The sequence below is a fragment of the Formica exsecta genome, unplaced genomic scaffold (genome assembly GCF_003651465.1).
Source record: "Formica exsecta isolate Colony F162 unplaced genomic scaffold, ASM365146v1 scaffold222, whole genome shotgun sequence".
Taxonomy (NCBI): domain Eukaryota; kingdom Metazoa; phylum Arthropoda; class Insecta; order Hymenoptera; family Formicidae; genus Formica; species Formica exsecta.
The window spans coordinates 1,474,579-1,491,005 of NW_021849518.1; the positions used below are offsets into that span (position 1 = coordinate 1,474,579).

The 16,427-nt window shown below is 34.2% G+C and overlaps 3 protein-coding genes across 10 annotated transcripts; 1 reads left to right on the forward strand and 2 right to left on the reverse strand.

The window, feature by feature from the left end:
• Positions 1 to 512: 512 nt before the first annotated feature.
• On the forward strand, positions 513 to 5,805 carry LOC115235421 (SH3 domain-containing protein Dlish). 6 transcript variants are annotated; one of them, XM_029807208.1, is made up of 8 exons: positions 513 to 899; positions 1,469 to 1,704; positions 1,995 to 2,357; positions 2,625 to 2,892; positions 3,084 to 3,892; positions 4,017 to 4,186; positions 4,571 to 4,777; positions 4,859 to 5,805. In XM_029807208.1, exons 1-5 carry the CDS (start codon positions 851 to 853, stop codon positions 3,362 to 3,364), a joined length of 1,197 nt encoding a protein of 398 aa, XP_029663068.1. In that variant the 5' UTR covers positions 513 to 850; the 3' UTR covers positions 3,365 to 3,892; positions 4,017 to 4,186; positions 4,571 to 4,777; positions 4,859 to 5,805. The 6 variants fall into 6 exon arrangements, with proteins under 6 accessions (XP_029663068.1, XP_029663069.1, XP_029663071.1 ...); XM_029807209.1 differs by having other exon boundaries at positions 4,017 to 4,180; XM_029807211.1 differs by having other exon boundaries at positions 3,084 to 3,529; positions 3,772 to 3,892; positions 4,013 to 4,777.
• Positions 3,590 to 8,114, reverse strand: LOC115235420. Of its 2 annotated transcripts, XM_029807207.1 has the most exons (6): positions 6,920 to 8,114; positions 6,048 to 6,516; positions 5,536 to 5,884; positions 4,520 to 5,132; positions 4,023 to 4,248; positions 3,590 to 3,933 (listed from the first exon to the last, which is right to left on the reverse strand). In XM_029807207.1, exons 2-6 carry the CDS (start codon positions 6,150 to 6,152, stop codon positions 3,745 to 3,747), a joined length of 1,482 nt encoding a protein of 493 aa, XP_029663067.1. In that variant the 5' UTR covers positions 6,153 to 6,516; positions 6,920 to 8,114; the 3' UTR covers positions 3,590 to 3,744. The 2 variants fall into 2 exon arrangements, with proteins under 2 accessions (XP_029663067.1, XP_029663066.1); XM_029807206.1 differs by lacking the exon at positions 6,920 to 8,114 and having other exon boundaries at positions 6,048 to 6,610.
• A 1,082-nt stretch (positions 8,115 to 9,196) lies between these two features.
• LOC115235419 lies at positions 9,197 to 15,285 on the reverse strand. 2 transcript variants are annotated; one of them, XM_029807204.1, is made up of 7 exons: positions 14,752 to 15,285; positions 13,612 to 13,674; positions 13,315 to 13,452; positions 11,795 to 11,956; positions 11,259 to 11,556; positions 11,026 to 11,189; positions 9,197 to 10,945 (listed from the first exon to the last, which is right to left on the reverse strand). In XM_029807204.1, exons 1-7 carry the CDS (start codon positions 14,797 to 14,799, stop codon positions 9,725 to 9,727), a joined length of 2,094 nt encoding a protein of 697 aa, XP_029663064.1. In that variant the 5' UTR covers positions 14,800 to 15,285; the 3' UTR covers positions 9,197 to 9,724. The 2 variants fall into 2 exon arrangements, with proteins under 2 accessions (XP_029663064.1, XP_029663065.1); XM_029807205.1 differs by lacking the exon at positions 14,752 to 15,285 and having other exon boundaries at positions 13,313 to 13,452; positions 13,612 to 13,670.
• Between the last annotated feature and the right edge of the window lie 1,142 nt (positions 15,286 to 16,427).

A 16,427-nucleotide genomic window follows, 5' to 3' on the forward strand; every position in this document is an offset into this window, starting at 1 on the left:
GGAGCAACTTTTTCTACTCACGGTTGCTTATATCTTTTTCTTCTTATAGATATATTTCATTCGTTTCGTGCAACATCAAATTTATTAGAGTTATGAAAATTTAATGGAACCCAAATCGCTACTCATCCTATCGACATATACATGTGTAGAATGGACTGCGCATATCACATGAAAATTGGTCTGCTTCATAGAAAAGGATAGAGCGCATGTGCGGCCAATATCTATCTCTTTCTATTTAACACCTTTCACTATTTTAGAAAGAGACAAAGATTGGCCCTGGCCGTACTCACGCTCTATTTCTTTTATTTTTGATGATCACATTTGGTACACCATTTAAATACGGATGGCGTAGTCCCATGCTATATGTCGATGACTCATCCGGATCGACTGCTATCTGTTATCCCGCGATCTCACGCACATTCCGTAGCGCTCTCTACCTGCCGTGTGCAGGATTAAATCGCGATCGCGTTTATATGGTCTTGCCTGGCCCTGCCCCCTGCCCGAGGATTCAAAAAAGAGCGAGAGAGAAAGAGAGAGAGAGAGAGAGAGAGAGAAAGAGAGAAGCAACGAAAGAGCGTAGAGAACGCACAACGCATCTGTGTTTTCGCATCAGGCTTTATTTCTCAACCCGAACGATTCTTCACATATTGTATTTTATCATAATTCCATTTCCTGTGTAATACACCGTGTAATAAGGCGACGAGAACGGATGCGGCGCGCGTTTTGCGCGCGTCGCGACGTCTGGACCGCGATAGACAGGTAATTGAACTGAGTTGAACCTGTTGAACGTATCGCACTGAAAATGTGAGATATTTCAGAGTGAGTGGACTCCGAGAACAAACCACACAGAATGGCCTTTCTATGTCCCGTACGCATACGTCGCGGAAAGAAGAAAAAACGTAAGTAAAGAATATAGGGAGAGAGAAAAGAGAGAGGAAGATCGAGGAATAGTGTATTAGTAGCAGCAGTCAGCAGTTTGATCGCGCAAGAGTCAGTTGTCATATCACATTCGGTTCTCTCGATCACCTGTTGCTTGGGACTAGTTATGCAGCTTCTAACTCAAATTCTTCTCAAAGAGGAGATCTAAGCTGAATTTAAGCATTGATTATTTGCAACTTTCTATCTTCTAAAATGCAAAATATTACATAAGAATATTAATTTTAAGTTATACAGTTATATTATCAAGCCTCCTGGACATATATAAATATATGAGATAATAAGTATAATTACTTTCAAAAAATGTATTTTATAAAAAAAATCATTGTATCTTTCTATTAAATTAATTTTAATCATTTTAGAAAGAGGTTTATTTTAGAAATAATTTTTTATTTTCATTTTGGAAATATTTAAAATTTTTGTGTATCTTATCGAAAAATGTAAGATATAAAAAAATTGTCTTTTTAAATTAAATCTTTTAAGTCGATCTATATGCAAAATTTATTTCTTGTAATCTTTAATTGTGAAATAGCTGGAGCACATAACTTTAATTTGGAGAAAGACTGTGTTGGAACAGGAGGCACAGGACTTGGTTTGAGTACTAGGGTATCATTGCCTCCTGGAAGGATAACTGGAAGTGCGAGTATCGAGACTCTCGTAAGGGTCGGCATTGAAAAGGAGAATGGACTTTCTCCGGACAGCAAAATGGTCATTGTACATGATTTTACTCCCTGCGTTGACGATGAACTTCAAGTCAAAAGGGGACAGGTTAGTGATTAATCCACAAAATTTTTCTCCGTTAGCTCTCTTTTACATTACTTTTATAACTACATTATAAATCACATATTATATATATATGGTATATTATCTTTTATTTTAATGTAATTTTCATAATATATGTGTAAGTGTTGCTTATCTAATCTAGTCTTCTCCACTCGTCATATTTTATTATTTTTTTCTCAAAATAATCTCTTAAAAATTACATAATAATAGAAAAAATCATATTCAGTAGGAAGGAATTCTACCAACATACATATCGAAACTCTTTTGCATTTTAGGTAGTGAATGTGCTTTACAGGGAAAACGATTGGGTATACGTTATAGCAGCTGATACGCGTATGGAAGGCTTTGTGCCGCATTCGTATTGCGCACCATACACGTCGCAGCTAGCGGAATTGACATTAGCTAATAACGTGAAAAAGAAGCTGCCGCGATCCAGCGAGAACGATTGCGATCTTCTTAGCACGGGCCGTTTGCAAGAGACGCAACAGACTGATACCGGGTCAGCATCAGATTGCGAAAGTTACACGCGAAATAATATTACCACCGCGGATCTCAACGTCAATCGCTCCAACATCACGCAATCTCAGAATTCCATACAGACTATATCATCCCAGCCAGATGTACATCCCTTCTTCAAGGTACTATATTCGACTGACTAAACATATAACTGCCCCTCACTTAATTTAATATTTTGCCAGGTATTAAAAAATTTAATCTCTAATAAAATTTATAAAAAGCTTTTTCTCTTAAATATATTAAAACTATTTAGTTGAAAAAATTTTCATGGTTAAATAAAATATTAGTAATTATAAATTAGGTATTTTTGTTTTGTGATACTCATTAATCTTATTTGACGAGGACGCATCGGCGAGAAACTACCTACTGTAATCTCATGCATCCGATAGGATCCATCGGCTGGAAGATACATTGTCCTTTACACATTCGTGGCGCGGGACGAGAATGACGTCAGTGTTGAGAGAGGTGAGTTTGTGACAGTGTTGAATCGCGATGATCCGGATTGGTTTTGGGTGCTACGACATTGCGACGGTAACGAGGGTTTTGTGCCGTCCGGTTTTGTTTATCCGGGTCACGTTCTTCATTCTTACACAACTACCACCACAACTGCCACTACTGCTACTACGAATACAGCGTCCACGGAGACTCATAGTCCAGGTTGGCTTTCTACTTAATTGTCAAATTATCTATAAATCTTGGCAAAATTACATTCTAGAAAATGTACATGTATATGTATATATCAACAAAGACTTAAGTGAAATTTTCAAATTTCTGACAGCTCCATTTGTTATCAATTTGTCTTCCAAATAATTATTAAATTTTGGGTTAACATTATTTATATTTTACAGGCAAAGTTATGATAAATAATATAACGGGAAGTGGAGAATCGCTACAACAGAAAGGAGCGCGGGATTTTCGGGACGAAACGACCGGCACAGAATTAGTGGTACTTTACGATTATAAGGCGCAGGCGCCGGATGATTTATCGGTAAAACGGGCCGATTGGATATACGCGGATCTGGGAAATCAAACGGTAGATGGCTGGCTTTGGGCTTATGCACCGAAGACTCGCAAATACGGTTTCATTCCTAAGGCGTATGCACGACCCCCTGCCATGACTAGCTTATGATTCGGGATATTAAAGATGAGAAGCCTGCTTTTACTTCTTTAAGTTGGCAATAATGTTGTTTTTATTTTTTTTTTCTATATTGTATATCGTCAAGAGTTAAAATCGAGTAATAACTACACAATTAATATTTTATTCAAATATCCACTTTCCATCAGAAAGTCCCAAGTAAGTAAATGAAAGGTAAATGTAATATTGATTGGTCTTAAAAGATAAACAAGAATTCGCGTGTTTACGGGACATGATTTACTCAGTCTTTTTATTTGATTTGCCCATTTTTCTTCTAATTTTGATATTGGCATGGGCATACATATTCTTGGAACAATAATACTTACAAGTTAAGGGACAAATGTATACTTTACGCGTTAATATATAACATTAGTTTAGTGTACAATAACATTTACATTAAGACTAGTACAACCAAAAGTGATATGGCTGATCAGTCCCTCATGGAGAACTATACAGTCGCCAGCCAAAAAGACATCGCGTGGACGTTGGGCAGCTCTCAGGGATGTTACGGGACCCGTGTAGGTAAGCGATCGAAATCCACGGTTCTCGATGCTGTCCACAGCCTGTCGGGGAAACCGGTCAAATACCATTACCCATCTTTTAAAGCACTCATTTTCGTCTTACGCACGCGAATTGACCCAGCTAGATATACCTGTATACTACATCGAAGTCTGTCAACTGTATCACCGATGTCTAATCCTGCAACCCAGGCAATGATCATATCCTTTTCACACTGGCCTTCTCCGCTGGCGTGCACCTCCTCGCAACACTCATAATTGTGATTGCTGTGCAAACGTGCAGCTAGTACTGGTAAAGGTAACCGATTCCGATACTTGGGGTTTATTTGATTACCACCGAATAGTCTCGCTGTAGAATGTCTTATTGTTGCAGAAATTTCGATTAGTTATTAGTTGAGAATAAGACTTGCTTATATAATCAATATGAATCAATTGGATATTTTAATATATTATTTGCACACAAATTCCTTTTTTTTTCTAATCCATCGCAAATCAAATTCTATTCACACATTTCGAGCGCGATATTTATTTTATAAGAAAACTTTTTGTAAGAAATATAGCCCCCCGCCCTCCCCAAACCAGATGCATCGTATTTTTGTGCGTGTAATATGTATATGATAAAGATACTAACGAGAGTTTGCCGGACACCAGTAAGAGAGCTAGACATCGACTGGAATTGCAGGAGAGAGCTCCGTAACTGACAATGAGCGTACTCTCTGCGCCGGGTTCGACGCTGAGGATAGGCACCTCGGGATGATCGAAGAGGAAATGATGGGTGAGCGCTGAGAAGGCGACATTCATCGAGCAGTCAAGACGCGGACAACGTATGGGTCTCCGGGAACATTCGACGGAGGACACTAGAGAAGAATTTTTGACCTTAATTTCAGAGGTATATCGATCCGTCGCGTCGTTTCTCCTCGTCGCTGTCATGTTGCGATAGCCAAGTTGCTGTTGGCATTTCCTTTCGTAGCTCTTCGTTTGTTCCTCTCGTTGCGGATTGCCTTGATCGTGATCAACGACCGCGAACGAGATCGTATCCGATTCATCATCTGTCGCCTCGAGCATTGTTTTGTTAAAGTTACAAGCCCACCGATTGCGACGCAATTTCGATATGGAATGAGACGACGGTGGTTGCAGGTACATCATGATCGGTCTATCGTACGTTCTCGTGGGTACGCAATCACTGTGATCTCTATTTTGTGAGAAACTTGTATGCGATCTTCGACACTGAAAGTGTTCTACACCTACGAAAATTGAAACACGTCTCTTTTTTTAGATATTTAATTTGTTTGAAAAAAATGTGTTGAGCTTAATGATAATTAATCGGCGCGTATTTAATAATCGACTTCCACCGATTAATTATTGTCACCATATATATTATGCTTGATTTATCACTTAAAGACTTTTAAAAATGTTCCAAGATTTCTTAAAAGTTATCCTAGGTTTTTTAACATTAATTCCTTCTGAAGAAATAAATATTGGATCGCAAGAGTAACAATTTTGACTACATTTGCGTTAAAGGTATGATTTTGAAAAGTTCAAAAGTGCTAAGAAGACATAAAAGAAATTTTCTGAAAATCCCAAAATTCTTTTTAGCTACAATTATACGTATAATTATGGCTAAAGATGGTTGAGTCTTTTATTGACCTGATCGGACTGAAAATTTTCGGACGCAATGTTGACACAACAAATAGCTTTCGTACGGATTTTGCTCGGAATCGTCGACACTTTCGCTGAAATTTATGTCATTGATGATAATGTGACAAATTGCGCATTCTCCAATCTGCGTATCGTCTTGTTCGTTTTTTCCTTCTTTCTCTTCGCTATTTGTATTTGTTCTTTGTACGTCTGCGCGACCTTCCTCATCTTCATTAATTTCCTCTTTTACATCCTCCGCATCATCTTCTGTAATTTCGCTTGAGAGTTCTTTTCTTTTCTGCATCCCATTCCCGTCGTTATCCGAACATTTCCATCCGGGATAAAAGTAGTTTAATTCCTACAACACAAATATTTCATCTAGATAAAATAAGTTCAACATATTAGTTGATTACTGAAATATTCGAGCGAATAAAATCATTGCAATCTAAATGTATCGCATTAATTACATACGAATTTATCATAATAAATACTTAACGTTTAGTTATTATATATATGATTACAATAATAATAAACTCATCTCGCCCAAAATAAAGATTAGTGTCTCTCCCCCTCCTCACACAACACATATACTTTACATTACAGTAATTAATCTCGTCGAATTGCATTTGACAAGATTAATCACAATTATAAAGCGATTGAAAAATCATAATATATCGTTTTCTAATCTCCAATCTAAACTTTGGCAAATTGTAAGAGCCGCTTATACGTGTCTTAGTTGTGTCCGCGATCTTGTGCGTACAGATATCACATGCCTTGCGATGATTATTTATCGTATGACCGTCGGTTTTGCCTTTATAATCAACCCTCTCGTTATCCGTTTGTTCGCGAAACATCGTTTGTCGATAGTGCTTATTGCCCCGCTTTCTGATAACCTTTCGTAGATGACGTGCTTTTCTTGGTAATGATCGGCCGATTTTCTAAGCCACAAACATCTATCCTCGTAAGACGCACATTTATAGTTTCCGGTGTCTGAAACTCAACTTGCGACAATTGTACAGAATTTATATTTTTATAAATGTTATTTTCCATAAAGTTATAGTAATTTCATCAAATGTATATATATATATATATATATATACACATACACACATATGAGATTATTTTTTAATAATTATTTTAATTATAATCGCACCACATTTTTCCGCGATTTTGTTCAATTTATCGTTATTAAATCTTAATAGTTAAAAGTCTCAAAATCTAACTGAAAGTTATTACAAAAGAAGAAGTTTTATTATCTATATTTGCTTTATTTTTAACTGTTATTTATTCGCACAAATATTCTCGCTAAGAAAACAATTCCAAATTAGCTAAACAATCTGTCATTGAATATGCTAGACACCATAATGAGCAACGATTCGCATGATCAACTTACCTAAAGAGAAATAACTATCCTTTATTAAATTATCTCTACAGAATTAAGAGGAGATATAGCGATGAGATGAATTTTTAGACTTCCAAGATAACTCGTGATGTGAAATATATTCGATAGTTTGAAGTCTTCGATAGTTGAAGTCCAATTGATGAATGTTCCCAGTTTGCTGTAATTTAGTCCAAGAGAATTTATATTCGTCAGAGCCAGAAAATGCTCGATATACGCACGGTATTTAGATCAGAAATATGTATGAGGCCATTTTGACGTTTCAAAGGAACAAAGAAGAAACAAGTACATGCATACGATATCGGTATAAGAAAATTCGAGATATCCAATTCATTATATTATTTTTTCGCAGATCTTACACTAAAATTAATTGTAAGACAAAACGATTAAAAGTCATTGATCTTTAACTTCCATGCGTTTGTATAATTGATGTGTTCCGCCGCGATATCTATCTGTTGTAGATATTCATTATTCAAGATATGTATATATATATATTTTGTATAATCACTAAATATATAAATTAAAAGTAATTGTAGGAAATAAAGCCAATAATTATGGTCAAAAAAACTGTACATCGCGTTTGTACAAAACTGCGCATCTACTTCATAAATATTTAATATAAAGTTATCACTAAATATCATATGTACTAAATTTTATATTAAATATTGTGATAGTATAATAATTATGCAAGTCCTGTAATAATAAAACAAACTGCACACAAGTATCAACTTGTTAAGAAATGTGTTTTATTAAAAAAAGCACATATTAAAAAATTGAAAAATAGTAAACGATACGATATCCATACATTGATATATCTGGTCGTTTTTAACAGTATATGTGTATGCCTAATTGCAAATGATCGCGTAAATTTGTATATTTTATTAATTTGTATTGTCTGATCTCTCTTCAATAACTACTTCTTCAATCATATTTAAGTTTATTTTTGATATAAATAAAATATTAATAGCTAAAATTCATGAGACGATTTATTCGCGACACATATATTATATAAATTAACATAGCAGCGTATACTTAAAAATTGACTGTTATTATAATTGGCAGCAAAGCTGGAAAACGATTTTCGTAACGTCTCGAAAATGTAAGAATGCGTCATTTAAATTGCGGCGCTCCCGCTTTCGCAATGTTTTATTGTATGTACATAAAACGCATGAATTCTAAACGAATAATTAATAATATGTATATATATATATATATATATATATATATATATATATATATATACACATACACACATATGAGATTATTTTTTAATAATTATTTTAATTATAATCGCACCACATTTTTCCGCGATTTTGTTCAATTTATCGTTATTAAATCTTAATAGTTAAAAGTCTCAAAATCTAACTGAAAGTTATTACAAAAGAAGAAGTTTTATTATCTATATTTGCTTTATTTTTAACTGTTATTTATTCGCACAAATATTCTCGCTAAGAAAACAATTCCAAATTAGCTAAACAATCTGTCATTGAATATGCTAGACACCATAATGAGCAACGATTCGCATGATCAACTTACCTAAAGAGAAATAACTATCCTTTATTAAATTATCTCTACAGAATTAAGAGGAGATATAGCGATGAGATGAATTTTTAGACTTCCAAGATAACTCGTGATGTGAAATATATTCGATAGTTTGAAGTCTTCGATAGTTGAAGTCCAATTGATGAATGTTCCCAGTTTGCTGTAATTTAGTCCAAGAGAATTTATATTCGTCAGAGCCAGAAAATGCTCGATATACGCACGGTATTTAGATCAGAAATATGTATGAGGCCATTTTGACGTTTCAAAGGAACAAAGAAGAAACAAGTACATGCATACGATATCGGTATAAGAAAATTCGAGATATCCAATTCATTATATTATTTTTTCGCAGATCTTACACTAAAATTAATTGTAAGACAAAACGATTAAAAGTCATTGATCTTTAACTTCCATGCGTTTGTATAATTGATGTGTTCCGCCGCGATATCTATCTGTTGTAGATATTCATTATTCAAGATATGTATATATATATTTTGTATAATCACTAAATATATAAATTAAAAGTAATTGTAGGAAATAAAGCCAATAATTATGGTCAAAAAAACTGTACATCGCGTTTGTACAAAACTGCGCATCTACTTCATAAATATTTAATATAAAGTTATCACTAAATATCATATGTACTAAATTTTATATTAAATATTGTGATAGTATAATAATTATGCAAGTCCTGTAATAATAAAACAAACTGCACACAAGTATCAACTTGTTAAGAAATGTGTTTTATTAAAAAAAGCACATATTAAAAAATTGAAAAATAGTAAACGATACGATATCCATACATTGATATATCTGGTCGTTTTTAACAGTATATGTGTATGCCTAATTGCAAATGATCGCGTAAATTTGTATATTTTATTAATTTGTATTGTCTGATCTCTCTTCAATAACTACTTCTTCAATCATATTTAAGTTTATTTTTGATATAAATAAAATATTAATAGCTAAAATTCATGAGACGATTTATTCGCGACACATATATTATATAAATTAACATAGCAGCGTATACTTAAAAATTGACTGTTATTATAATTGGCAGCAAAGCTGGAAAACGATTTTCGTAACGTCTCGAAAATGTAAGAATGCGTCATTTAAATTGCGGCGCTCCCGCTTTCGCAATGTTTTATTGTATGTACATAAAACGCATGAATTCTAAACGAATAATTAATAATTCTCTACTTACATGTTAAATGCAGAAATTGCTTATCACAAGTAATATATCTTATCGTATTGTACTTATTTCTTAATATCGTCTGTCTTCTTCGTCTCCGGATAATTGTTTACCAACTTGTCTCTCACATTCGCCAATCTTTCCGCGCTGATCGCTTGTATATTGCCTAGACGAGAATTATCAAGAAGCGACTTTAGATTTTGTTTATTATCTAAATCTATCATGCTACAACTTCTGCCTTTGATCGTCGACAACATGGATGTTGGCCCGAAAAGCGATAATAACGGTAACTCTTTAATACTTTTAGTTTTACTAGCAACCTGTTTGGGAATAGATCTTTCGTCGAGCCGTCCCACATTCTCGCTATCCGAGAATTTGGCGGACGATATTAATAGATTTTTCACCGGACTGGAATTGGCACTGCACGATGTATTCTTTTGTAAAATATTATTAGAATTAAATTGTGTTTGCAACCGTGTGATATCGTTTTGTGAGCTCGTAAGGTGCTGGCTAATGCCGGGAAATGTTATAGAACGATTCTCTGAATCGGAAGGACGGTGTCCTGATAAATTAGGCAGGAACTTGATATTGAAAGAATCTGTCATGATAGATAAATTCATAGATTGTACATGATTTGTACTGACTAAACTATCATTCATATTACTATATTTATTTCTTTTTTGTTCTTCACTTGTAACATCGACATCAAAGTTATTAGAATAATCATTGATGTTCCAGCTGCTCTGTGCTTTTTTGGTCTTAAAGTGGAATTGACAGATTCTATTTGGCACATATTTCAATATATCTGCGCTTTCCACTTTCTTGGTAATACTTCTATTCTCGAAATTCGATGTACTTCTATTCACTGGACTGCTGTTTAGCGATTTTGAAGTATTGCTCATTGACGCGACCGTCGATGTATCTTGTAACGTTATCGTCGAATTAATCATGGAGCACGATCTTTGCAAATGCAGAGATTTGCCAACGACAAATTTATTTTTCTCGAAAGTTTCTGGATCTTTGATCGATCTTGGAAATTGATTTAAACTCTGCCATATTTCGGCGGATAAGAAATTGTTCGCGATGCCGACATCAACGGCGTTCCGTAGATCCGAAAAGCTTTGCGCATCCCGTTTCCGGATAAGCAAAGAGTTTCCGACTGATAAACGATTTAATTTCTTCATACTAGCTTGCAATTCTAACTCCCATTGCGTGAAGTTGCTCTCGCTGCCGTCCACGGATCTCCTGTCAATATGTTCCGTGTTCTCCTTTGTCGAGCAGAATTCCTGTAAATTTTAGACATAGATGATAGAAATTGATAATTTCAACGCTTTATACGAGATACACAATTGCGTATTTTACTAACTTTGATATTGTCTGGTTTTTCATTGTTTTCAATTTGGTTAAATCTAATTGGGGATATTTTGCGACTGTTGAAACTGTTGAACTCGTTCTCATGCTTTTGACATGTACCTGAACCTGTTAGTTCAGCACCGACACCAGGTTCTCGCGGTCCATTAGCTACGATGTCTGAAATATAAATATGCTTTAAAAAAAAAAGACTCTGTTTATATATTTCTAAAATATATTTCAAAGTACCATAATCCCTTCGTTGCTGATGTATCTGATTACTAATGTTCTCCAACGTTCGAAGACTCGTAGCATAATTACGTTTAACTTCTTTAACGGTTTGCTGCAGATATTCCACTCTTTCTTTCTGCGTTGCTAGCATCTGATCGCATTGAGCTTTTACTTCAAAATACGGTCGTGCTTTTATTATCGCTCGTCGATGCTTTTCTTCCAATTGCAGTAGTTTCTTCTCAGCGTCGTGAAACAGCATCGCTCTTCTATGATGTTCTCGGCCGCACTCAGCTTTTTGATTTTCAGCATCCATGACCTACATAAAAGATATGTAACTTCATCATGTAGATGAAACTTTATCTCTTTGTTATTACACGCCTGTCCTCATTATAAAAATCAATCTTTGCCAAATTAATTTTAATATGGGAAAAACAAGAATAAATAAAATATTAAAATGTTTTTAATAGTTTCAAATACCTCACAATGCTTCCAAAGATAATTGAACGTGTAACGCGATTACGTATGCATGCTGTACATTCTATTCTAATGTTTACCTTCATAGTGGCATGATTGAGCATATCCTGCCATGCCTGATCGAAATTCCATTCATGCTGATGAGATATGAATCGTACTTCGGCCAGAGCAACTGTCTCTTTCGCAGCTGCGTGAATTTCGCTGGCTCTTTGAAACAGCTGTGCTTGTTGTTGACATTGGATCTGCAAATTGTACACAAGAAAATGTTTCATTGTTTCATTTATGTAATAGTTCATCTAGTTGCAATTTAAATTAAACACAATACAAAATAATTGGTATTAATTTGTAACATAAAAGATTATCATATAAAAAATAAAATGTTAGATTTGAACGATATTATATATACATATGTGAAATAAAAAAGAAATATATATAATTTAAAAAAAGTTTGAAAAATAATATACTCAAAATATAATTTGTATAAAACTGATTTACTCTCTTTCCACGTACTTATGTACATATTATATAATCTATCTCATATATATACAGGGTATCCCAGAATTCGTGGACACAGAATGCATAGCATGATTATGCATGTCAGAAGAAACAACTTTTTTCTCTGGCAAAATTGAGTCTAAACATTACTTTTTAAATGAGAGCAACTTTAAGCTAACGAATGAGCACTCTAGGTTACGCATGAATCAGGGGCGACGTGCGCACGGTGTGCGTGGCGCGTGAGCGTATACGCTATTTCACTATTTCGCTAAAGGTTTTATAAGAATTATGCATGATATCTAAATATCGCTATTTTGAATATAACTTACTTAAGAAGAAAAATGATATTAATTAGAAAACATTTTCTAATTGATATCATCGAAATAACGACTGAAAATAAAATAAGTAGATTAGATAACACGTGAATAATTTTGATCCAAAAGTATTAATATTTATCATGCATAGTTTTTATAAAATCTTTAGCGAAATAGTAAAATAGCGCACGCACACGCACGTTCGTGTCACGCACACTGTGCGCGCGCCGCCTCTGATTCATGCGTAACCTGGGATCTGCGGGTCGATTGTGTATCTTTGAAACAAAGTGAAAATTACAAAAGTGAACAGATTTACTAGATTTCGACAAATGACATCGTAGATACTCTAGTGAATTTACTCACTTTTGTAATTTTCACATCGTTTGAAGATACACAATCAACCCACTGTTCTTTATAGCTGAACTGGCTGCACTAGTTCAGAGTTTATTTTTTTCTTTCCATTGTAAGGAGAAAGATAAGCTTTAAACTAGTTCAGTCAGTTCAGCTATAAAGAAGAGGCTCCTAGAGCGCGCATTCATTAACTTAAAGTTGCTCTCATTTAAAAAGAAGTGTCCAGACGCAATTTTGCCAGAGAAAAAAGTTGCTTTCTCTGGCACAGACAATCTCACGCTGTGCATTCCATATCCTCGAATTTTGGGACATCCTGTATAATACACATGCACACATTATTGGAACAGTAAATGTTTTGATACAATTTTTAGTACACCATTTTCCAAACTTCTTTTCTTTTTATGAAATAAGAAAATTAGATTTTGACTATATTTCTACACCTGAGCTTGACGAGCCATCTCCAGTGCTTCGTAGTAACATCTTGCCTTTTCAATACAACTAGTACCAAGTTTATCAGTAATTTCTTTCAGCCTCCTTGTCGTATCAGAAAGAAGCTGTCTAAAAGCAGTGTGAGCTTCCTAAAAATAAATTAAAAATCAAACAAATATTACTAGTGTATTTTATCTAAATATATATTATTTCTCTTGTTATAAATGTGTATATATGTGTATATAATGTATGTGTATGTAATTTCGTATGTATGAACATAATTATAGATAAAATATTATTTCTCTTACATCCAATTCAGTTTCCAATTTATTTATATCATCCGTCGCATTGTTCAAATTTTCCAACTCGATCTAAAAAACACAAATCTATTTTGTAACTTGAAGTACAAAAGAGATCATATATCTGTAAATATTTAGTTTAAAATAACTCTTTTAGATTTAAAAAATACATTCAAATTTGAGAAATAAAAATTATCGCACAATGCTAAGAAAAATGTTATTAAGCGTTAAAGATAACATTTTCAAAAGTTAGAAAATTTATACTGATAAGATACTGTTGTTATAAGCATGCACTGCAATAGGAAAGTATATAAAATTTGAATAAAAATAAGTTCTTTTGCACAATTAATTTTTTTATTTATTAGATCCATGTGAAGCAAATTTCATATAACTTTATCTGTAACTGTATGTTTATTAAATAATATATTTTTTTATATTTTAACATTTATAAAATATTCTTATGTTATATATATATATATATATATATATATATATAATATAAAACATACGTATATATAATGTAAAATACACTATTGCTGTATATTTAAAAATTCATATATTATTTTGTTGTACAATGCATAAACAGATGTTCTAAAATTTTCGAAAGTGACATCTTTAACGCTTAATATCTTTTTTGTATAGCATCGAGCAATTTTTACTAAATCTTTATTTTTACACAAAAAAGAATCAATTGAGTGTATTTTTATCAAAATGTAAGAGGATTATTCGTGAACTAAATATTTATGAGCAGAGAAAGATCCCTTAGAAGTTTTATGTTAAAAGGATCTTTTCTCTGGATAAGATCTGACAAAGAAAAGAGAGATTGCATACATTGATCACACATTCATGCAAGAGATAACTGCTACCATTAAATATCGCTTACTTATAAAATAACTTTTTTCAATAGTATATTGTCACTATAGCAGTTTAAGCAATCGATTCACTCGTAATTGAGCGCATCTTATATCCGCGCAAAAGAAGGAAAGTGAAAGCAAAATAGGACAATGTACCAGGCGGTGTTAGACACTGGTATTAGATGTTCGCAAAATATAACCTAATCTGATCGCTTTACGAACATAACTCCCATAAACAGCCGGAATCAATCACGATCCAAATAAAAGATTGGAATAGTAACTCAATAATAATTACCTGTATACGCGGATCCAACGCGCCTACGCCATTCTCCGCAATGTCCATGCTTCGGCCACTTTTGCAGGCGATACTTATTGCACGAATTGAGAGTAATGTCAACTCGGGATCGCCATTACGAGTGTGAGAACGAGAGTGTATTCTATTCTACGCTTTGAATTGGCATCGATTGAACAAAGTTCAATCTTACTGTCATAAATCATATAGCGTTTTCGAATGAACGGGTTAATCCAACCCGGATCAATTAATCAGAATATTTTACTATGAATTCAAGTTTTTTATTGGCAGAGACGATGCAATGACGTCATTAATCGCTCTCAGAGCGATTAAACCTGCTACATTCGAAAACGCCAATAAATTGATGGTTGAGTTCTATGAGTCCTTAATCAAATATTTGATCACGGGCTTATATGTATTTGATCACCACATAAAAATTGAATCCAAACAAAGACTGCGTGGTAACGTGCTTGAACATGTTCGTTGTTTGTTCCCGTTCACGGGCGGCAACATACGAACATACTCCGAACTCCGAGAACAAGATTGAATTATCTCGCACCTCGCATCGAAGATTCTCCAATAATAAATTCAGTTTCAAATGACGGTCAGTGATGCCAGAACGAAGACTAGTAATTTCTCTAGTAATTCAGACGCGAATTTCGAGGATTTTTAATAGCGTTTTCGAATGTAGCAGGTTTAATTGCTCTCAGAGCGATTAATGACGTGATTGCATCGTCTCTGCCTTAGAACATATATAAATGGAAGGGGAATAGCAGGCTGAAAAGTGTCGGAAGGAAGAAAGAAAGAAAATCGTAGTTGCCTCTCTCTTGTGAATAACTACACATACAAGCATCGTGTCTGTAGATATACATACTTTTGTGTACACACACACATGTGACTAATGTAACCTTATTTTTCATTGGGCCAAACCGGTAAGCCGTGCATGCGCACTTTTGAGCAGTTACTCACAAGAGAGAGGCAACTATAATTTTCTTTTTCACTTCCTTCTGACATGTTTTTCTATCGGGAAACAAAGGCATCCCCCTTCCATTTATATATGTTCTAAGGTCTCTGCCAATAAAAGGCTTGAATTCATAGTAAAATATAGTGATTAATTAAACCGGGTTGAGTTAAGGGCCAATTTCACCAAGTCCGGTTAGATTAACCGACGGTTAAAATTAGCAGGGTAGCCAACAGAAAATAGAGGTGAAGGAAAACCAAGCATTCTTATCATTTCAGTTGGAACCCTGCTAATTTTAACCGTCGGTTAATCTAACCGGACTTGGTGAAATTGGCCCTTAACTCAACCCGGTTTAATTAATCACTATATTTTACTATGAATTCAAGCCTTTTATTGGCAGAGACCTTAGAACATATATAAATGGAAGGGGAATAGCAGGCTGAAAAGTGTCGGAAGGAAGAAAGAAAGAAAATCGTAGTTGCCTCTCTCTTGTGAGTAACTGCTCAAAAGTGCGCATGCACGGCTTACCGGTTTGGCCCAATGAAAAATAAGGTTACATTAGTCACAATGTGTGTGTGTACACAAAAGTATGTATATCTACAGACACGATGCTTGTATGTGTAGTTACTCACAAGAGAGAGGCAACTACGATTTCTTTCTCACTTCCTTCCGAGACTTTTCAGCCTGCTATTCCCCTTCCATTTATATATGTTCTAAG

Excerpts from the sequence above, each read along its gene's own strand:
- LOC115235419 (XM_029807204.1), bottom strand. The coding sequence starts at position 14,799 with ATGGACATTGCGGAGAATGGCGTAGGCGCGTTGGATCCGCGTATACAG. Across the intron at positions 13,675-14,751 it reads CGTTGGATCCGCGTATACAG|ATCGAGTTGGAAAATTTGAA; the intron begins GTAATTATTATT and ends TGTGTTTTTTAG. Across the intron at positions 10,946-11,025 it reads AAAAACCAGACAATATCAAA|GAATTCTGCTCGACAAAGGA; the intron begins GTTAGTAAAATA and ends TAAAATTTACAG.
- LOC115235420 (XM_029807207.1), bottom strand. The coding sequence starts at position 6,152 with ATGCAATTCGACGAGATTAATTACTGTAATGTAAAGTATATGTGTTGT. Across the intron at positions 5,133-5,535 it reads AAAATTTTCAGTCCGATCAG|GTGTAGAACACTTTCAGTGT; the intron begins GTCAATAAAAGA and ends CAATTTTCGTAG. Across the intron at positions 3,934-4,022 it reads GACTTCGATGTAGTATACAG|GCTGTGGACAGCATCGAGAA; the intron begins GTATATCTAGCT and ends TTTCCCCGACAG.
- LOC115235421 (XM_029807208.1), top strand. The coding sequence starts at position 851 with ATGGCCTTTCTATGTCCCGTACGCATACGTCGCGGAAAGAAGAAAAAA. Across the intron at positions 1,705-1,994 it reads TTCAAGTCAAAAGGGGACAG|GTAGTGAATGTGCTTTACAG; the intron begins GTTAGTGATTAA and ends TTTGCATTTTAG. Across the intron at positions 2,893-3,083 it reads CACGGAGACTCATAGTCCAG|GCAAAGTTATGATAAATAAT; the intron begins GTTGGCTTTCTA and ends TATATTTTACAG.